Below are 23,520 nucleotides of genomic sequence, written 5' to 3' on the forward strand. Positions count from 1 at the left end.
TAACAATGCAAATTGTGTCAAAGCAGCTTTACATCAGCTTGATATAAAGCTGGGTGGCTTTATATCAGCTTTACAGTATTTAGACGGGGAAATAGTTTGTCGAAATAGTGTCATTCTCCTCTGGCCAGACAAAATCAGACGTGGGCAAACGCGTGCTTGTGTGATAAACAATGGCTCACCTTCATGGCTTAAAACAGAAATATTTCCAACACTGCGGCATAACCAATTACCCCGCCCCGCGTTTCGAATACGTACCGAACTGTGACACCACTGTCGTATCGAACCGAACCGTGAATTTTGTGAACCATTACAGCCCTAATATATAGAGTATATATATATATTGTGTATATTGTATAGATTTACATATTGGCTATATCAGTCAGAATACAAACCCTATGTTGATTGGCTCTCAGTAGAGAAATAGTGTAGTTACAACATCTACAAGCAGGGGTTAATGGACTCATACTGACAGCCAAACCTTGACCCCTTGGTTAGGAGTAATGGTTAAGAATAAAGACATTGGAAAGATAAAGACATAGGAAAACAGTCATTCAAGGATGAACTGTAACATCAGGGGACATTTCCGTCTTTCATATGCTGTCCTTCATTTAAAGTGGCAAATCCATTATGCCTACACATATTGCAATCTAACGAAGGCCTCGATTTCACCCCTGTCAGACATGCTGAGGCCACAGGAAGTGGAGCAGAGGGAATGTGGGGGAATTGTAGTTCTATCAGCTTGGGGTGAACTAGGGAGATAAGGCTCAGGGCTGGAAGTGACGGAAACAGAGCTGGGCTGAACGTCTGCTTCCTGACAGCAACAGAGCAGGGGCGGCTGGACGTGGGCGATACCATTACATCTCGGCTGTGCAGTCCTCTATTGAGACCACAAAACACACACACACACACACACACGCACTTGAACATATATTCACAAAGAGCAGGAACAATTCTTGGGACCTTTTTGGCATTTTTTGGTTATCAACCTGGGAATCTTTCTGGTTCCTGCCATTCTTTGACTCGTTTGGGCTCCTAGGTCATGGCTGGTGATCAGGTTACCTCTTGCAAAAAAAAAAAAAAACACGTGCATGCATGCTCGCACACATATGCATTCACTCTCTCTCAAGCACACATTAAGGCAAACACACCCTCTCTCCATACACATACACACCCTCTAAAAGCATACACACTTTTGTTTGTTTTTTCTCTCTCTTTCACTCCTTAAATCTTAAAAAAAAAACGCTTGAGGAGGTCTTTATCTTTTCCCCTAAATCCCTTCAGCAGGTATCCATGTCAAAAGACCAGGGCTGGGATCTGGGAGAGGATTGTTTAGTAAGGGTCAGTCCTGGGTCAAGCTTTCGACCTGTTGTTAACACAGCCCTCCCCCTGGTGCTTTTTGCACCGGTCTCCAACTGCACACACCTTCGTCCACCGTCACTCCAAAACTCCAGCACCCCAGCAAATAATCCCTCTCTGTGAGAAGTCTCTGGTGACAAATACAAAGGTCAAATAGCTTTAGCACACAGTGCAAGGGAAGCCAGATTCCCCAAATATGGAGCTTTGGTGGTGCTTGCTCGCATGAAATTGGCTTTCTGGGCTTTCTCCAAACAGGCCTGGTGAATTCCTTCGTTCTTTGTTAGGCTTCATGCATTAATGGTATTTGTGATGGAGCTTTGACATGTCCAAATTTAATTATTTGGTCTCAAGTGGTGTACAAAAATTGCTGTTCATCAGGGTAAATTTACATGTCAGGGAAAGCAGCAATTGACACACCAAAGGCATTGGAAAAGTCAAGAAATTTGAAGAGGATGACATATGGAAGAATAAACTGACTGTCAGAGAATACAATTTGGTCTATCAGTACAATTTGACGTGCTACCAAGCATCTCCTCGTCTTATCTCTTCTGGACAGCTCACGTATCTTTGTAACAGTCCCAGGACCTCACACGCACAGTCCCAGTCGCTATCGGCAGGAAAATATTCCTCACGCAGTAATATCGGTAGGGCAGCATATGGCAAACTAGCAGCAGGCATCTCATCCTCATCCTCTTTAGAGGCTAAAATTAGCACAATACTGTTTGTGGCTTTAAGCTGGACTCGAACCCACTCTGATACCGCTAATAAAAAGACTGGCCTCCTGCTTAGAGAAAGAATGTACATCCCTACAGATCACGGGAGGATTATCCTGCTGGGATAATGTTTTTTTCTGCTATGGCTGCAGAAAGATTTATAATTTTAATCTAATTTTATTTGGAAACAATCTATCAGGCGCTCATCATGGTTGACTAGAATAGCTCCTACAGGTCATTGGGGATATTGTAGAAAAGAATCGTCAACAAGAGGCATCTTTTTGGCAGAGGACAACCCCAAAAAGAGATTGCTAATCTCTTTATCAAAGCCCTAAATAAACATAAAATAAGCCCTAAATAAGGCGAGTGCATGTGACACAGCCACACAAGAGCACCTGATTAATGAACAAAGAGTTAAAGCCTGTTTGTTTACTGTCACTCACTGTTCTTCAGACTCCCTTCCCAACATCCCCTCCATCCCTCCCTTCTTTTCCCTTCCTCTTCACCTCCCTCCTTGGCCTTCCTACCCTCTCTATCAGGCAAGCAAAGCGGTGATAGCATATCTCTTTGGGTTATATCAGCTCTTTCCTGAAAAGTTGGATGTGTGTGTATCTGATAGTCGCCCGGTGGGTGCGCACTGCTCCTCCCAGGTCGTGCTGAGTAATGTTCACTCCGGTCTTCTACAGCAGACCTAATGCATTGTGACACGTCAGTGATGAGCTGCGCTGATTTCTGTCAAATTCACATGAACCTCTCCAGCACAGATCAGATGACGGGGCACGGCATGGGGATTTTTCAGACAGAGCAATGGTATTTCCCAGCTTTTAGAGGCAGATCAGGAAAGGCAACATAAATTGCGAAACATAACATGACCCCCCCCCCTTACATTGACCCTGCATATGACGAATCAACGATGAATGAAGTGGACATCTCAAGTACTTATTAGAAAAAGAGCTCTTCTTGCTAGCTATTTCAATAATCATCGCCATTCTATCAATGACAATTTAATAGTTCTACAGTTGCTCCGATCTTACAGTGATGTTTCTAACATCTAATGAAGAAAGAAAAGAGATAAAAGAATTTCAAGCTTGAGAATTTGGAAGCATATGAGCGATGATGACAGTGAGTGGCTGTAAAGGGAATATTTAGCAAACACCAACAATCTGGTTTTGGCAAGAAAAAAAGGATTGGTTTAGAAGGACTTCCTGTACACATGGAGACAGATGCAAAGTGTCTACATCATTAACACACCACAATTATAGCATTTGATCTAAATTTAACATCTGCTTCCCACTTAAACTGAGCACATAGCAAATGAGTCCGACCCGAAACACCCTCTCCCTGGGGCTAAACATCCTTAAAGGTGAAGAGTGTAATTTCTGCACTACTAGTGGTACCACAGAGAATTGCAAAAATTATGACATGTTTCAAACACTCCCCTGTCTTCCATTGTTAGAACAAACAAGCAGTCCCACCCCACAAAATAGCTTGAGACAATTTTGGGTTATTTAAATAATTGCAATTCTTTTAGGTGCCACTAGAGGCACGTATATTGCCCACATCAAAATGACAAGAAGAGATGTAACAGTCACATTAAACCAAACTCTCATATCAAAGAATAAAAGAAGAGTGGATATAAGAGGAGAAAGATGTCAACAGTGCTATAGCCAGCCACCTCCCAGAGTTCACATGATCGTGGGTGAGGGGATAGAAGAGAAGTACTTCAGCAGTAGTTAAATCCCAGAGCAAACAGAGGAGCAAACACAACAGTGACACTTTATCATACCAGCTTTATGAGTATTATCTGCCCAGAGACAAGGTGCTCAATCAGGCTATGAAAGCTAGTTAAAGGCAATGATTAAAAAAGCAGAAGAAACAGCTGATATATGGGGAAAGGGGGGGGGGGTTACAGGTTGTTTGCTTGCACTCTCTCACTTTTCACTCTCCTTTTCCCACATGACACAGGACATCAGGCTAATCCCAAAGGCAAACTGCCCCTTGGTGTGGGAACCGGCGGCGTTTCCCCTTTTTTCCCCATGGGACCGCAGTGCGTACACAGAGTCTTATCAGGAGTGGGGCTATAAAACAATTGGCACTGATCGTATTCGGAGAAACAAGTGGTAGCTTGTTGGTTGTGCCATCACTACTGAGATTCAGTGGGGTCATAAACACGCCAGTGGTTCAGATTCCCCTCGGTTCGGCAGGCTGGATCCTTCCCTTAGGTAACCTAACAAAACTACCAAGTGGCTCTTGAGGACACGGCTCCATTTGTGCCCCTCACTGACACCGGCTGGCATCTCCTTGACTTTGTCGTAATGGCTAAATATAGCCATTTGCAGGCACAATGTGAAATTCATGAGAGCATCATGCGAAGGGGATGTGTTGTGTGAAATAAAAACTGCTCTTTGATTTCGTACTTCCTGTCAAGCACATGCATTTCCAAACACTTACTGGAATTGGCACCTTGTTCTCTTTCCTGTGATCCCTTGCTTTCCCTATGCTTTCCCCTCTCTCTCTTTCTTCTCTGCTCCTTCTGTGGCTGTGTATGATGTGTTGTGTGATGTGAATGAGAGAGGAAAACAGCAGGGGCTGCTCGGGCCGCCCGGTGCCGCTCTTGGATCTCTGCACTATAAAAACCACACACCTTTTATCAGCCATTATGCCTCTGATTTAACCAGATTACTCCACCAACGTGCTGCCACTAATACACGGGGAGCGCAGAGAGCATTCAGCCTCCCCCTCCTGTGTGCAGCACTTTTGCATGCACAGTGGAGAATCTAGTGAGGCAGGAACAACCACTGACTGACTACACCTGAATGACAACATAGAGCTCCTATTGCTCTTTGAAGCATACACCAGGCACGATTAAAGCAAAAAAACAAAGTCAAAGAGCAAGGGCATCTAGACAGTAACAAGCGAACGGAGAGGCGTCCTCTTAACAGCTCAAAGTGACTGAGCTAAACAAAGCCAGAACCCTGCTGTAAAATCAAAAAGGAAAGTGATCAGCATTGTAGTGCACTCAGCAATTGAGGAGAGCACTGAAAATAGCGCATGAGAAATGCAAAGGCATGCAGGCGGCACTCAGAGACAGAAAGAAAGCGTGAGAGAGAAAGGGGCTGGGCTCTTCCAGTCTGCTGGACAATCGTTGCAATTAACGGGTGACTTTGACAAACACGTGAGGCGGGGGCTAGGTGGGCGGATCCAGGCTCCGAGGTTCGTTGGCATCCTGTCAGAGGCCATGTCTGCTGGTCAGTCTCTGATGCCAGCCAATCGCAGATCAGTAATGGTGGCCGGGAGCCAATGAGAGCTCTCGCTCAGACTGACCTTCACACAAGCCGTTAGCAAACTGACCATTAAGTCAATGATGACAACAGCACTCACCACAATCAATCTAACAAAATAATGATCAGTTTGATGCATGAAGTTTAGCTGCAGCTGTTCTTGACACAAGTAAAAGCACCAGACAAGACCATGTAACATTACAGCAGAAAAATTTTTCACACATTTCAGTGGGTTTTTACTGTACATTGACCTGTTTACACCGCAGCCGAATGGTCGCATTTGTCAATAGTCATTCCTGTAGAGTTCGGTCGAAGTAAATAAACTTCTTAACTTGCTTTGAGTAACTCACTGGAGCTCTCACTGGCTCCCATAGACTTACCGCAGTACAGTTTTGGAGTCCACGGCTCTGCATGTAAATTTATGCAGACAATAACAAGAGCCTCACAGGAACTATTTGACTTGGCACACATGGGGCCTTTCGCAAATGGGTCCTGGTAATTGCTGATACATATCTGACTCCTGTAGTCATCACCTTGTTCCCAGACCCTTTGATGAGGCAGAGGAAACCCAAAGCCTTTCAAAACACTCAGCATGATCTCTGCGTATGTGAGAGCATGTCATTTTCCACGTGCCCTGCCCCTTTTTGGTAGGGGCTCATATCGCCTGCATTCCCGCTGCAGCCCAAGGGTGTCTCTTTTAATCTGGATGGGCGCTAGCCTTGCCAAGAGTCCAGAACGAGCAATACTCAGCAGTCCATAATAATGATTTGTTTTCTTTTTACCCACTGAGGGTGGACACTCAGAAAAGATGGCTTCAAGATACAATTCAAGAAGATATCCCCCGAGAGGGCGGCTGTTAAACAAAGGCGGGTGCATACAAGCACACCACACTAATAAATGGGGTCTAATTAGAGATGGGCCGGGCTGAGTCTCTGCTGGACTCCGCTAAGAAAGTTTCTGTGAGCGCAGAGAGGGAGGAGCGGGCTTTATCCTCCTCCCTTAAGGGGACACTCGCACTTTGAAGGGTACAGAATCACGAACAAGGAAAATGCTGTCCTCAGTCATACTGAGATGCTATTTAGGTGCGGTATGGAAAACATGGTGCAGATGGCAACCACTAGAACCATCAGCTATGGTGCCAATCTCTACGTTGATGGATTACAGATGTACTGTGTTATGCATGTGGGTACAATGTTCCTATGCAGTTCGAAGGCGTATCCTTGTTTGATATGATGCCGTTTCTGTATAGAAGCCATTCTCATTTCATTCACTGACATTTTTTGGTTTTAAACATGCAGGAAACGTCCAGTAGCAACACAAGCCTTTTTACAGAAGTTGTACAGATATTTGTAACATAGATAGCTTGTTAATGCTAATTATTAAGCATAAGCACATAGAAAGAAGCACAATACAGAGAGAGGGGGGGGGGGGGGGGGGGGGTGTCTGAGCGTGAGTGAGGGGACCAGTTGGGGACATATTGGCACGAGTTTCTTGGCCAACAGCAGAACAATGGTCTTATTGGGATTATGAAGTCACTCCTTACAGAACATGCTAATACAGTTAGCAGCACTGCTTTACACAATCAGCAATTAACCCACATTAACATAATACTTCCACTAAACCTCCACTGGCGTGAATAAGACTGAAGGGGCTGAAATGCTTGGGTCATTTGTTCATGCTGAACACACTCAGCATATGTCCAGGTTCATAGCTCTGCCTCTTCCCGCTAGCGTACGACACAACAAACACTCATCCAAAACACTGGGGTGAGGGAACGTCAGGGGAGGAAGGAGGGGGTGAACATTAAAAGCCTGGCGATAATTGGAAGTATGTGAAAAATGACGTGTCACTTTGGTCAATAAAGAGCAAAGGTCACCGCAAGCAGGAGCCCAAACTCGGCACAAAATGTGCTCATTAAGGCATCCAATCAGAGTGTGGTGAGCAGCCGGGCCATTAGTCATTGGCCATCTGACTGACTAGGCTGTGCCGGCCTCTTTCTTATTGCTCTCCTGCTCTTGCTCAGTCATCCGAAACATAATGTGGTCCTTTCTGCTCTCTTCCTGCTTTGCCTGCTGGCTGTGCAGCCCTCAAACTGCTGCCTTGACATCCCTTTCAATAATAAATGAAGTTGATTTTTGCCTACAGTTTGTTTGAAACCCTCCTCCACCCTTCCATCCGGCACCTCCCACACTGGTTTTCATTGGCTATACCACAGAACTAGCCAATCACAGTGTCAAACAGTAGATGACTCAGTTTACAGTTGAAATGAAGTTGGCTTTTGTTAGCTTTTATTCCGTTGAGAGAGAAATCCTACCAAGAAGATACCCAAGAGAGGTGTTTTTTTTGTTTTTGTTTTTTTTGGAGAATATTTAATTTCTCTTTGAAAGTTCCAGAATCTTCATCTGGAATATAACAGAACGCATAAAGCTCCATCAGTGTAAAAGCTCTTTTGTTAGACTGTCGTCACCAGCGGTTTCTTCAGACACCCTGTCCATATGGGCCCAGGAAGGCTCATTAATGCAGTCTTATCACAACCAGCTGATGGACCTACGCCACATGACCAGCTAGCAGCGGCCTAAACATCTGCTTTAACTCTCTCCATACACATGCTCGGCTTCAGATGGTAAGCTGGACACATCTGCATAGTCAGTAGCATTTCCATAGAAGCATACTTACTACACTGCTCTCTGGAATATTTGACTCTGATTGGTCAATGTTTCAATCAAGTATTGTGCAACTAATCGTTGTCCTGTATTTTCTACCTAACTGTGCTAGTTTCTTTCCTATCACTCTGTGATTTATTTAATAAACTAAAATCAATATTCCCTGCCCTTTTATTTGTATAATTGATAAGTAACTGTCAATGACAGGCTGACTACATTATCCCTTTAATATGCATCAAAGGGTGTCTCAGATCCTTACCTTGTTCGCTGCTGTTGTCACCGCTGTGCGATGTGTGTCCTCCGCTGGATGGTCCTGGTGTTCCTCCGGAGCGTGTAGAAGCTGTATCGTCATGGTCTCTGTTCCATGAAGTCTGTGCGGAAAGGGAGAGAGAAACAGATTGGGAATAAGGCACACAATCAGGCATCAGATCACAGAGAAACACACACAGGCTACAGTCCCATGCTCCAAAGACAGCTGGCTTTATCAGATGTTCCTCATTTCATTGTTTTTCATCCTATTTCCAGGCCCTACAACATCACACGACAATTCAGTCAGCACAGTTTACAGGAACGGTTGAATCAAACCCTGTCACTGAGCATTTTAATGACGCCACACAATCGCTGGCTTTCTTATAGACATTTCTTTTTCATTTCACAGACCAGAATGCACAATTGCACTATTTTAAAGAACATCATAAAAAACATTGTATTACCAGTGACAGGATATCCATAATCCAGAAACGAAATATAAAAACCAAGACAGATGAATTATCAATAGCAGCTAAGATGTGCATGCCTGTCCATACTAGCTAACTTGAGATCTCTGAATACAACAAGAGCCAGTCAGTCACCACTCTTATATCCCAGAGCGAGGGAGGGTATAAGTGTGTGCGTGTCTGCCAGTTTGCTGGCCTAGCGAATCAAAATGAAATCAAATAAGAGCCATTCTCCTTCAAGTTGGGAAGAGGAGGAAGAAAAACCCAGAGAGAAATCCTATTGACAATTAAGCTTAGATGTATAATAGAGAGAAAGTGTCAGCTGTTGGGCGGATGGTATGTGGCAAATGGAGCAGACATGGGGATAAAGAGAAGTGGACGGAACAATGGCGAGCCGGGGCCTGCACACACTCAGCCCCATGCAGGGTCTACTTGTACTATAGAACAAAACAGATGTTGCCTCTTATCAATGGCTGCCTCCACAAAAGTAACATTAACTGTAGTAGGAAAATATGAGATGAAGGCCGCAGCATCTTTTCTGATGTAAAAATATGCCTATCAGAGATGAGAACTCCTAAGAGTAGGCCCAGAAAATCTTTAGACTTTTTGTTAACAACTTTTTATAAAATGTTCTTCCTGAAACAGCAATAACAAACAAAAAACAACTGTGCAAATTCAGAACCCACCCCAACTCACAGTAAAATAATTTACACATGGATTCCAAAAAAGATGACACAACATCAAACGCTGAATGACACAAACGTATAGTTTCCACACTAGATCCATGCACACGAGAAGTTGAGAGTTCCATCGAGACAATGTCCAACAAACACACAGTCCAGGTTTGTCCGTCCATTGTGTGAGGAGGACTCCAACGGTTGACTAGCAATTTTTTGCTGCTGTGAGAGCAGCTAACAGTAAACATCTTTGTTGGACGGACAAGGTGAAGTCCCAAAAGTCATTCGTGAAAAAATGGCGCGGAGTCAAACATATCTCAGTACCCAAAAAATATAACAGGTCCTGTGAGACCAAAAAGATGAGAGAGAAGGGCACTCCCAAAAAAAAAACTATGCGAAAACGTGCTTAAAGATCCTTGCGAACAGAGATTACCATTAGGAGAAGATGACAGATTCATATTCGGGAAAAAAAAGACCTTGAGAGTGTGATTCCTTTGGTCCAAATTTATCTAGTATATGCGACATTACAGAATTCGTGTCTGCATCTAATACAATTTCAAAATCCCAAAATTTCAAGAGCTAGGTTGACAAAACAGAGAAAAAAGTACAAGGGGCATAAACTGAAAGAAATACAATATTCCTATTCTCCACTATTGTGTTTTTCTAAATGGTTAGAAAGACACAGTCACCTAACCATTTAGAGCATCTCTTCTCCGATTAGACAGCAAATGTCCTGCTGAAGCTCAATGAGAGTTGGTGGATGAATGGGATCTGAGAAAATCTCTTGCTTCTTCTCGGGAGTGTAGCATTTTAGGTTCACCTTGATTGAGAATGACCTTCAGCGTTGCAGCATCTCTCATTTCCTTCCTAATTGGCACAAATGCACTTCTTTTTGTGGTGACTGGAGAAAAATCTGGAAAGAAAGACAGCGTTGCTCCATCGGATGTTTTCACCAGGGCATGAAGTCTGGCGGCCCACAGAATGAGCTCCCTGTCCGTGTACCGCAGCAGTTTAAAGATGAAAACCCGTGGTTTAGCACGATCTGAAGAGAGCCTTGTGTACATGCGATGCCCACCAGAGACGGGAGCCACGTCGGTAGTGATCTTTTCAAAAAGCCCATTGGGTAGTGCTTTTCGGAACCTTCAGGCAATCCAACCAGACGCAGATTGCTGCGCCTATTGAGATCCTGTAAGTCCACAACCTGTTGCTCGAGCGCGGCAACTCGCCTATCGTGATCTGCAACAACTTTCTTTTGTTCTCTCATCTCCCCTGCAGAAGATCCAGTTTAGAGCACAGCGACTGAACAACTGACATGTGAGAAGCGAACTCGTTCTGCATCGCCGTCAACTCGGTTATTAGAATATCCTCAAAGTGTGTAACAGTGTTCGCCATCTTGTCCACCATATTGCTCGGGGTCGGTAACTTTGATTTCTTCTTAATCAGAGAAGCCGATGGAGACAACTCCTGCTGTTTCCGATTGTATGCCATCAGTGAAAGTATTATTAATGAATAAAACTTAAAATAAAACAAAAAAAAAAAAACTGCAAAAAGGGGCCAAACGTACGGAGCTCTACTCAAGTGCAACTAGGTTCATGAGCACGTCATGTGACTCCGACTTTTGGATGTTTTTAAATGCTGGTTTTGCAATGAATATTCACAGTTCTCAGGATTTAAACGTGTGTAATGTAGTTAAAATACTGTATTCTTACTGAGAACATAATCAAAATATTACATAAGCAAATGAGTAGAACTCTGGGAATTAATTTCTTTCTATTTCTGAGGAAATATAATAAGGGCTTTGCTCCACAGATAGTTTATTACTAAACGTATGCACAAACACGATTGTGAAAAAAAGTTAAATTTTTATCAGAAAAATATGAAACATGAATATTCTTCTCCTTTATTTATACGGTACTCTTTGAATTAAAACTACTCAAAATATTTCTAGGTGAATAATACATAAAATAAAATAAAATTCTAAAACAATACAAAAAATCCTAAATTCTGAAACAATCCAAATTGCATTTTATAGACTGACCACAAGTCTCCTAGAAACTTCAGGCATAATAGTGCCAGCCACTCCAGATATGTTTTTTTTTTTTTTTAAATATCCAGGGGAAAAAAATGGTGTATTCTGCAGCATACCAAAAGTATGCCGTAAGAGGTAATCTAGAACACATGCCCAGGGAGCAAACAGTTAAAACTGAAATTGCCAGTTTCTACAACCCTTTGTAAAAGAAAGAGAGAGAGGGGGAAAAAATGGAGGGAACTTGTTTATTCAGAGCTTTGTGGAAAAGAATGGTTCAGCACCCTGGAGACCGAGAATACCAGAGCCTCCACACGTAAAAGGATGTTTTTTACGCACAACAAATCCCACTTGAAAATATAATTAGAACGAGAAAATAGCAAACTATTGCATTAACTGTAATTGAACAAAAGAGCAGCAGGGCTTGTGGGAGGCTGCCGCTCGGCCCCATGGGAATGGGGGAGGGTCTCAGCTGAGGGTGAGTGACATCTCCAGGGTGCACTCGAGTCTATTTATAACTGCCCCAACAATCTCGTCCACCACAGATCTAACAGCTAATTAATAATAATAATAAAAAAAAATGTCCAAAACGCAGAGCAGTCCACCAGCAAGCAGACACCCAGAGGAAACCGCACAGGCGCATAAGAGAAGGAGTAAATATGTGGGCCAAAATGAACAGCGGGTGGAGGCGGTGTGGATGCAGATGGTTACGGGAGAGATGAGTGCCGTGACAGAGAGAATGCTGTCCTGCTGCACACAACAACACACTTGATATATTCACTGTCCCTCTAATGAGCTAGCTAGGATTTATTCAGTCGTGGGTTTTTTTTTTTTTGGGGGGGGCTTCGTCCCCTCCCCCTCCACATGTTTTCTCTTCCCTTGCTCCTTTTCTCTATCCCTCCTCATGTCCTTCTCTTTCTCAAGTGCAGGATGTAGATTGATTCAATGCTTAATTGTTTAGTAAATTCAATTTTCCACATTCTATTCTGCATAGCTTTAGCTAAAGTTCTTAAATCTGCAGTGCGTAGCCCAGGGAGCACGGTTGTCATCTGTGCCTTTCCCTTTTTTTTTTTTTTTTCATTACCATTTTCTTCCTCCACCACTTAATTCGCCATGAAAAGATTTTCCTTGCTGGAAATTCTGATTCTGCTATGATCGGTGAGGCATTCCAATTCATTGCATTTTCATTGTGTTGGGTCTTAGATGGAAGCTCTCTTTCTCTGCACATTATACACGCACTCATGCAAAGAACATTGGGCTTCCAATTCATTTATAATAATAAATAAATATGTTTCAGGTTACTGTAGACTTCACAGGGGAAAGAAAACTCATAAACAGTATATGTTTACAATTTCATGCCACAGTGACTGCTCTCTCACTCCCTTTTTTTTTTTTTTTGACACCCACTAGTGTCACATTGTACTATTTTTGGTTCTGGCTTCATCTAGATAGCACAACAAAACGGACTGAGAGAGAGATACACACACAGAGCGAGAAAGAGAGAGAGTTTTTATATGCCTCATCAAACAAGATTAGCAAGGACACTTGAACAAGCTCACTAAAATACTCAAGCTCTGCTGGGAAATACTCGGGAAGCACAAGATTCACACATGAACTCTGCCCAGTGGATTGCAACCAAAAACTAAATCTGTTCCGGACACTTGTTTATTTGTTTACTCTGGCTTGTTGATAAGGCTGAGATCCTCAATGTTGATAACAGACCAGTGGCTGTTGGTTCAACTCTGTGCAAAAACATTAAGGCTTCTTAAATGAATGGATGTGGTAATGGCATGCAGTAATGGCATGCAGAGAAACAAAAAAAGGGAGGGTGAATGTTAGAACGGTCCAATCCCCCAAACACCTCCTTTAACAAATCTTACAAAGCAAAATGGAGCAAAATTGGGGAGGGGGGGATAATTGCTTAAAAAAAAATCTGCTTGGATTTGGTCTTCAGAGAAAGTGAAATCTCTTAAAATGGCCTGTGGGTGAGATCTCGTTTAAAAAGCAGTAGAGTCACCCTTAACGGCACTGTAGGATAATCACACATCTCCTTTAATTACAATAGCTTTCACATCACGGGCTTAAAAACAATTCGTGGGGTCATCCTCAAGCTTAATTTCTTAAAAATACAACGTTGACCATTCTCTTAGACAAATTTAAAAATATGGAATTGCTGAGTGTAACTATGGAAAACTTATCATTTTGGGAGAAATTTACACACAAGCAACAGTATATGTTTATAAATAGTATATATATATATATATATGGCTAATTCTTTTAAACAAATTTCATAAACTTAACTCAGAGCGGCTCTTTAAAAAGAGCAGTTAACTCGATGCATAATGCCTGTTTTCAATTTAACTGATCGAAGTAACCACAATTTGATATTCCCGTGCCACTTCTTCAAAGGGTAAAATAGTCACATATTTGTTCTTTATATCACTTGTTGAATCGTTGACACCAGCCAACAGTTGTCAAGATAAAGAACGAGGGATCTCACCTTCTCATTACTTCAACAAAGACTATGATTACAGCACAGTAATAATTTCAACATTGCCCTACTAGTGTACTACTAAAAGAAGCAAATAATCTACACTTAAAAAGACAATACTTTGGGTTCACAACAAAAACAAAAGCACGTGAAGTTTTGCTTAACTAACTTCAATTAAAAACAGAGTAAATAAAAACAGATTTTGTACACTCCGTTCTCATCAAAAAGTGCAAAAAAGATGTTTTCTTGAGCACAAGTGATACATTCAACAGTGAGGTTATAACATCAACTAAAAGAATCTCTCATGACAGGGAAACGGTGACATTATTTATGCAACCCTGTTTAAAACAGGCCCATATGTTCTCATTCACTAAAAGCTGAGCATATTACAAAAAAAAAAATAATAATAAATCATGCAAAATTGTATTTTGTATCACAAATTATTAAACACAAAAACAACGTATCTTCTGGGTGGCCTCTCTCATTAATAACATGGCTTACTCTATAATAACACCCTTAGTTTTTAAATTGGCCCTGAACAAAACAGAAAGCAAACTGCAAACAGAGAAACTATTCAGCATTTCAATTATTTCAACCCCTCTTCAGGCCGCATGGAATAATCTAAAGAGCCCTCCAGTACTGAAGTCTTAAGCACTGCGGAGGTTTTCATGGCTTTGAGTTCATTAGCAAATGGCAGTGCCTCTCTGCAATTAAAGACAACTGTGCAAACGCTGCAGCCCATGGAAATGCATTCAGACTCTTTACTTTGCCTTCAGTGAGCGTCAGCACGGAGCAAATACGTCATAAACAAGTTACCATGAGCCAGCCAATCGGAAAACAAATTAGCCTGATTTGCACTGAGGCACAAGAAGACAATAAACATGCCGAAACAAAAGATAAAGTCATTACTCTGACGACAATTAATGTATTTGTTGGTACATGACTAATTTCACTTAACTATTTCTGTAACACAGCACACTTTTATATTATCAAACTAGAATTGTAAGAAAAAAAAAAGATATCATGAGAGTGATTCTTTAACTATGACAACTTTTTTTTGTTCCCTGAAAAGAAAAGAAAAGAAAAGAAAAGCTCAAATATTTTCAAGATAACTATTTTTCATAAGTTTTTTTTTCTTTTTTTGTCTTTATAACTTCTTGATAATAAATACATAAAAACTGTTAAATCTGGGAAATTCTACTTTGTACTACTTCCTAAGAATGTAAATTAATTTAATAATTCTAGTTCACTTATAATTACAATTACCTTAATGTTTTATAACAAAGAATGATTGTCAGTTCTCGTCATTACCATCACACAAATCATTTTAGAGTTTTTTATTTATTTATTTAGTTAGTAGTAGTAGTAAAAGTAATATTTTAGTTTTAAGTTGAATGAAAATACCACGTGACCATGTTTTTTTTTTTTTTTTTACCAATGCAGTATTTTAATTCAGAGATAACTTATCCAACTTTCTCCAACAAGTCAATAAAACACATTATAAGAATTATAGCCTATATTATACAAAAATACACTTGAAGGTTGATCAAGCTTGTGATCTTATAAGTTCCAGTTTGAAACATAGTTTTAAAGAGTTTAACCATTATATAGTCTATGTATATATTTACACACTTTACAGTAGCGCTCATATTGTTTAATATTATACTATACTTAATACTAGATTCATATACTACATGTAAAATTATGTTGTAGTTTTTTTCCCAGTAGTGTGATTACTTAATGTGACGTGGTAGCTGTCACACAATCAAAAACTTCAACAAGATTCTCCAGAATGAAGACCGCAGTGAAGGGGTTAACTAGCTGCTAACTAGTCCCTCCGCTCATATGGCACCTGAGGCTCATATGGCCGCGTGTTTATCAGCGCAGTACGAGGAAAACAACGTGATCCAAACTGGCTGGGCCGCATTCACCAGAGAGAGAAAAGAGAGAGAGAGGCTCTGACTTTTTCACCCCTGAGCTCTGCCCCTCTTTCTCTTCACTCGATACTTACAAAACAATGCTAAGCTGGAGTTGAGACATTATTGATAGGATGCATCGCTGCACGGAGGACGAAAACACAGCACAGCGCTGGACCGCGGAGTTTAATCAATTCTATGTATATTTCAGATTTTCTTATGCTGCAGTATTCCTGCTGGAATAAATTGGCCTTTGAATAAATGAACCGCCTATCTCCCTCTTGTTAACATTGTTGAGAATTTGCACAAAGATTTTTTTTTTTCCAGTCCAATTCAACTTAATGCCCAAGGGCATATATTAAAAATACATATGGAACGAGATAATGCATGAGCGACGCAAATTCGTTAGGGATGTCACCGCCTAGCAAGCTCAGAAATTTGACCACAAAAAAAAAAAAAAGAGATGTAAAATACATAAGACCTAAATTCAAACTTTAACTCTGTAGCTGTTAACCAAAAATCTAGTTATCTTAAACTTATATTTAAATTGACTTTTATTTAAGTGTTAAAGCTCTATTTACTGCTCATCAGATTTTAAATGAGTACAATCCTAACCAGCTGCATTTTTTTAGGATTCATAATAAAACAGAAACAGAATCTACCTCGCATTAACAAACTTCTGAAAAGTTGGTCAGCTTACTTTGGGGAATCACACTTTCGTGAAGATGTAAATACTTAATACTAACCCTAATATTTAGGTGTTACACGTCAAGAAAAAAAAATATATAGGACATGTCTTCATCTTAAAGTCAATTAAATATCTGTATTCGTGGCCTCCAGCAAAGCATAAATTGCTCTTATCAAGTTATATACCTGCGTACCCAGGGGTCTTCATATAAGCCTAATTTATTTTATCGCTTAAATTCATCTCTGCTCAATAATTCATTTATTCAAAATAAATGATAGAGTTTTGTTAAAAGAGTTATAAACACAATTTACATTATGTTGTTTAATGCTTCCTTTGAATTAGATGCATTATCTGTACAGATCCGATCATTAACATAATCATAAGTACAGCCGAAAAGACTAAAGCAAGTCTTAAGAGTCCCTGTTTGGTAATGAATGGGACAGGGTTTTCTCTCCCTCATATAAAAACTGGTGGCCGACGCAGTCATTGGAAAGCTACAACTGGTCAATGCTTTATTCGATCACTCAGCCATATGGAAGATGACGGATTTCAATTATTTAGCTTAATCGCTTCATTACTTTTTATGCTAGTGAATCTGCTAATCCCCTTAATGTGACCACTTCATTTTTTAAAATAATTGTCTATCCCAAATATTATATGATTATATTCAAAATAGATATATAAACATTTTGTAGCGTGTCCAGATGAAAGCACTGAATAAGATGTAAAAGTTGAATTGGAAGTGGGTTAGAGTTGAAAAACGTCAAAGGATCCACAAGTACAAGCAGCCGCATATTAAAAAGGCACAGAGGAACAGAATTCCACACATTTCCCTATAAACACAAAATTCTGTATGGCACAGTAGCCTGCTACTCAAACACGACCGCGCAAAGGGCTGAGAGTAGAACGCTGCGCGTATTGCGCGCACTCGTCTGAGGAAAAACACTGACAAGGCAACTAATGAAGCGTGAACAACAGCAGAAACCCAAAGCACCAAATCTCTAAATGTCTACTATAGATATGTCTCCATTTGGTTCTTGAGAGTAACAGATACCACAGATACCCAACCGTTTGGTTTGATTAAAAAAAGGCGTGCGAGAGAAAAGAAGAGGGAAAGGACTAAATTAAAATCGACAAGAAACAGGTCAAGTTTATGGCAATGCTTTCACGAGCTAATCTCCTCGGGTCAGTTCCGGGATCAAACCGTAATGAAGCAATAATGGGCCACATTATTCCAAATTTTTCAATCCGATGGCATTTAAAAGCCTTAATCGTATGCAAATAACGGCGAGGCAGAGCAAGTGACCCAAAAAGACGAGCTGAATGGCCAGAAAAGAAATGGACTCCTGCACGTACCTGATCAAGGTGCCCCGATGATCTTGTAATTTCTTCACTGTCTGATTTTGATCCTCCCTCTCTGTCGTCTATAACCAAGTCGATGGGCATCTTTCCCTTCAAACAGCTGATGTACCGATGACAGAAATTGTCACAAAGTTCATGTACCTATAGATACAAGGGAAGCAAGGAAGGAAGGGAGGGGGGGGATCACAAAGGGTCATCACAGAGAACTGACAAGTGCATCCAGAACTCCTATTGACATGGAAAACCTCTCCCAATGGCCTTCTCTGATAGCTATCAGACGCATCCAGAATGTAAAATAACTTTACTCCCTCTCAAAATAGAGATATCGCCGAAAATTGACACTGACAAGACGACTCACGGGCTACACCGTATTCAACACCCGTGTTAAATTCATCTGCTCCCGGGGTTGTGGCCATTAGAGAGATGACCTGCTTGACTGACATTTAAGGTAAACTGTTTAATTTCGTCTAGTTATTTCATTACCACCTCTTTACAAGGGAATAATCTGGTGAATGACATTCAGTGGCGAGGGGAGAATTCTTCATTTATGGCTGAATGCTCAAACTATCGCTTCGCCGTGTTATCTCAACACACACATCCCTAGAGGCGCATGTAAATATCTGGAGATTTGGAGCCAATGGTTATTATGTGTATTCAATACTGTAAAACTATATGGTTTGGCGATAAATCACTTGATAGGCCCACTCTCGACGTGGAAACAGGTGTTGATAAAATTCCTCCAAAGTGTATTGCTGATAACAGATAAGCGCGCAAAACGTGCCATCAACGTGGTCGACTGTATTCCGGAATAAATATAGTCGGTATCATAGAATAAATGAACAAAAAACGTTTACAACTACTTTAGATGACACAGCATGAGGAGAAACATTGAAATAACTGCTATGAAATATCTGTGGCCGTGGTAGCAGGTTGCATTGTAATTAAACTCGGAGGAGATATAGGCAGCATGATTGATTTTGACACTAATTACAACAGACCAGGAAAAATACATTTATGCAGATGAGGCCCATAGGTTTGAAGAGAGGACCGGCCAATTGGGGTAAACTTTGATTACCTTTTCGAGCTCCAAAAGATGAAACCGTAAAACTTGAATGGCTTGTATCATCTGGGGAAAATTGACAATGAAGAAAAAAGTTCACTTTAAATGTGACGAAATAAACAGGCCCAAGACAATTACAAACATATGAAGTGATTTATGACATTTTGGATCATTTCTGGCTTGAGATCACTTTCTAGACAATGCAATGCAATTAAGTTAAATTATACTTCATTTATGAATAAATTATCACTTTAATCCATGTTTTAATGAGAGGGACGTGTGTCCTCTGCCAACATAAAGCGTTAATATTAAAAAAACAACAACAACAACAACAAAAAAAACTATTTGCACAAAAATTGAACTCTTACAAAACAAATAAAAAATATCCATAACGATTAGCAATGCCATCAACAAATCAGACCATTATGTCTAAAGAACACTTTCTGAATATTTTATAAAAGTTATAAATTAAAATTCTTGGAGGCAAATACAAAATAATAATCATTTTTGCACTCACCAAATTATCCAGCTCGGGATTTGATGAAAATAGCGGCTTTTCTGCTCGAATCTGAGACGATATGCATATAAATAATTTAAAATGGTGAGAGAAAACAAAAAAATTAAATAAATTTAAAAGCATTAATTAGTATTAATTATTTATTATTATTATTATTTAAAGTTACAGAGAATACGTCAAGGCAGCAACTACACAATTAAATATGCAAAAACATTTTGCGCCATAAAACAGTTTCTGACCTGTTTTGCAAACACTGCTATATCCTCATTGAAAGACTCTGATGAACACACATCCCCTCCAGCCACACCGGGCTCTCGAGGTGTGCAAGTGGCTAATTCACATTTCTCAAAAATCAGTGCTAGAAGTGGGAACAGAGGGTGCCTGGAATAAAAAACACAGAGGTCAGTGCGGGGAAAGCTCTGGATTAGCACATGCCATTTAATATGAGTTTACAGCTCCTTCTCGGTGTATAAGCGGTCTCTACAGAAAGCATTAGAACAATCTAATTTGCATTTGAGAAATTTAGATTTAATTTTTCATCAAGCAAAAGTACGTGCGTACCACTGCGCCACGATCATGTGTTTACGCGTAAATTTATGTCGATTATTGTGTTGTCACTTACATTATAACGAGCTTGTTACTTGTGTTTAATACTGTGTCAGAACACATGTAACTTGGATTCCTGAACGTATTATCGAAGACAGCAGTCAATATAAACAGTGGGCTACGAGGTCACAGCATCTAAGAAATGCTCACGTTGAGTCTAGGCCAAGCATGCAATTTAACCATGCATTCAATATTGTGTAAATGTTTAGGAACGTATCTAATTCATAAATTCTATGGCGCATAAATAGCTGTTTTGAACTGCAAAAACATTTATAAACAGTGCTGTGATGAGAACTCTTGTGCTCGAGCGCATTTAGAGTAACTCCGCACGTCCTGATATGTTTGCACATTTTATGACCAGAACCGATAATCTCTATGGAAAATATCCTTTATGGTTTTGTCAGTGTTCATTGTAATTTTCACGGAAATCACTTTGCGCAGCTGTCCAAAATTGTATTTTATACATTTAACTAATAACTAGGCCTGAAGTTTAACCAAATTAAAAAGTTATAGGTTAAAACATATTGATGTTTTATGCGCAATCGTGTTTTTTTTTTTTTCAGTTCAGTAGGCTATTTATCAACTTTAATTTTGAAGTTTAAATATTAGTAAGATTTTTTTTAAACAAACTAATAAAGAACGCTGCATGTCACAAAAAGAAAGGCAGATGGTGAACTAACATAAAAGTGAGAGAGGGGAACTTTTAGAATAAAAGGAACTTTTAAAAGGATTAAACATTCAAACAAACATTATTTTTTACAGAAACTACTGCAGGTCAAATAATGTGTTACTGGCAGTGTTCATCATAAAGAATATGTCTTGGCTATCTGCACGTACCCGTAAATGGAGTCTTTATCTCTTTTTAGAGCGTCGTTGACGGATGAGCCCATGCTGGGCGGCATGGCGTTGGCGTGGGCTGTGTGTGGGTACTGGTGGGAGTGGAGCTGGGGCCCGTGGTTCAGGTGAACAGCCTGCATGGATCTGGCGGCGTGCGGGTCCCCGTACATCGTGCCCGGGATTCCTACTCCGTCCATCCCATAGTGGGGTATATCTTCGTACTGCACACACACGAAGGGCAACATTCCCATGTTGTCACTTTTACCTCTTACACAATATATACATAGGAAAAAAATACCCTAAAAGAAAATATAAATCGGATGTTCTCGGACAAAAAAAAAGTATAGCTTTTGCGAAATGAAAACACTTTGTTCTGGTATTACAAAGTAATTAAATATATCAAGGGTACATGCAGACTATCCCGTGGTTCTAACCTTAAAAATTTAGCAAAACTCATATGCTTTTTAAAAACAGACTGAAACAGACAGACTTCGGACACATCAACATGGAGTAATGAGCTACAGCTTTATTGAGATCACAAAAATATCACACGACTGAGCAGTGTTGTGTTGTGCCACTTTTTATGCGAATTTTTAATTTTATAAATGCAACTGAAGTAATAATGTCATTTGCATGTAATAACTGTGTATTATATAGGCTATTATACCCTACTGTTGTCAAACTAAATTCATTATATACACTAGTTCGAATACGTAGCACTTTTAGGATTAGTCTAATTAAACACAAATTTACATTGACAGTTCAATGAAACATTTGATTAGTTTGTTTAAAATAATATATCAGTGGCATTGACAATTTATCATAATTATTATAATTTCATGATATTGTTGGGAAAGTGTGATGATGAGACCATAACACATTTGAAATCTAAATCTAAAGAGGTGTAAGCAAGACAGCAGGGTGCTGTTGTACTTCCACCATCAAAAGCAAAAGGTCGGAGAGTTGCGATGTGATAGTTTACATTTGATTACAAATGCAAAGAAAATGTGTCCAACCCGTAAATGTCAACTTTACGAGTTAAAGCGCACAACTATGTTTCACTGTAATGCTGTTTGAAAATAAGACTATTTTGTATAGAATATATAAACAATATAGCTGAGTTGAATTTGTTGAACTCCCTAATAATATTCCTGCACAGTGTATTATCATAACATGTATTGTAATTACTTTTAGTTATGAGAGTTGAACTATTCCAATTGGTTTTAAAGTTTTTTATTATTTGTCCACACGACGAAACTAAAGAAACTTCAACAAATGCAGTGCATATAGAAAAACTATGGTTTAAAAAAAATATGAATTGCTCCCTGTCAAACATAATTAGAGAGTATTCTGTTTAAAAATGGTTTCAGTGTCTCAGAACTCTATACAGAGACACATGCATGAATGTGAGCGATGTAAAGTTGAATGTTACAACAAAGCTGGTAGGCAAAAGAAGAGAAAGTTTGACTGCGAGTCTGACTGTCATCGGCCACGTTTCAGTATTTCCAACTGCATTCAACAATACGGAGTCGAAGAAACTTTTCGGGATACGTACCCTCTGCGCCATCGCCCTCCACACTCCCTCGGCTTCCTTTAATCAAAAATATATCCCCTATGAGGCCAGGGTGAATAGGAAATAAGCACGCAAATTCCAAACGTGGGATATGTTTTCCCCAAAAAATCCAACTGCCTCTTTCAAGCGAGCGATGAAGCCAGTCCTTCACCACAAGTTCAGCCAGACGCGTTCAGCGTATAGGTCCCCTTCGCTTGCTTTCCCGTGGACAGCGACAAGGATCGAGCAAATTCTTCTTTTCCAAAGCAATATGAAAATAGCCCCTCAAACAAAACTAGCGCATCTCATGGCTTTTTGCCACTCCGGCTGTCAATCAATCAAACGCGAGCTTGTCAAAGTGCTGAATGAATGATGATCCTCTGCGCGCTTCCACTGGTTAGCACCCCTAACGAGAATACTACTCAAATGCACAAAAATGAAGCTCTCTCTCGTTTCTTTGATCACTCTCGGCTCCTGAGTTGATTTTTTATGCAATAGCTTCTAAATGAGATCAAGAGGAGGTGGGCTGATAATTCTGGCTTAGTTTTTCTTAAAGGAGCCACGATCGATGCTGCGAGCTGCCTTTCCCCGTTTGTGTACAATGAGTGTGTGTTGAACGCGGCTCAGCAGCTGAATCTGGACCAGACTGCTGAAACCCGGAAGTAGTGGTGGCCATAACAGGTCGCGTCTTGCACAATGCGATGGGCAACATCAAGTTCCAACCAAAGCAGGGGGGTGAGATGTGTGGGACGCAGAAAAGCGCAGACCACTACTACCACGATTCAACATGAACCGTGCTCTAACACGCAGAGACCGCGCTGTTTGCACTGCGTTCGTTGTGCGTGCCAAGACACGCGATGTATAAAGTAATGTAGGTTTTATACACAAACAATGCTTTAAATATAGCTCCAAATGGAACGTGGGCTCTTTCACATCAGGTCACTCTCAACACACTGTTTATTATCACTTCTGATCAGAGTATCCAAATGGTAGAGCGCTATGTACAATAGTAGAGAAACTTGGAAACCATGTTTAGTGTGCGTAATGAAGTTTTCCGGC

General features: G+C 40.4%; 1 protein-coding gene across 2 annotated transcripts in view; it reads right to left on the bottom strand.

Annotated features, from left to right (window-relative positions):
• Positions 1-23,128, bottom strand: part of LOC306881976 (homeobox protein Meis1-like) — a 65,895-nt gene extending 42,767 nt beyond the window's left edge. For both annotated transcript variants that reach the window (XM_079436378.1, XM_079436379.1), the window contains exons 1-7: positions 22,465-23,128; positions 20,910-21,130; positions 19,706-19,847; positions 19,467-19,517; positions 18,965-19,015; positions 17,884-18,030; positions 8,273-8,384 (exon numbers count right to left, since the gene is read on the bottom strand). In XM_079436378.1, coding sequence (XP_079292504.1) covers positions 8,273-8,384; positions 17,884-18,030; positions 18,965-19,015; positions 19,467-19,517; positions 19,706-19,847; positions 20,910-21,130; positions 22,465-22,476 — 736 coding nt within the window. In that variant the 5' untranslated portion in view covers positions 22,477-23,128. The remainder of the gene's footprint in view (positions 1-8,272; positions 8,385-17,883; positions 18,031-18,964; positions 19,016-19,466; positions 19,518-19,705; positions 19,848-20,909; positions 21,131-22,464) is intronic.
• Between the last annotated feature and the right edge of the window lie 392 nt (positions 23,129-23,520).

Source organism: Barbus barbus (assembly GCF_936440315.1).
Source record: "Barbus barbus genome assembly, chromosome: 16".
NCBI classification, from domain to species: domain Eukaryota; kingdom Metazoa; phylum Chordata; class Actinopteri; order Cypriniformes; family Cyprinidae; genus Barbus; species Barbus barbus.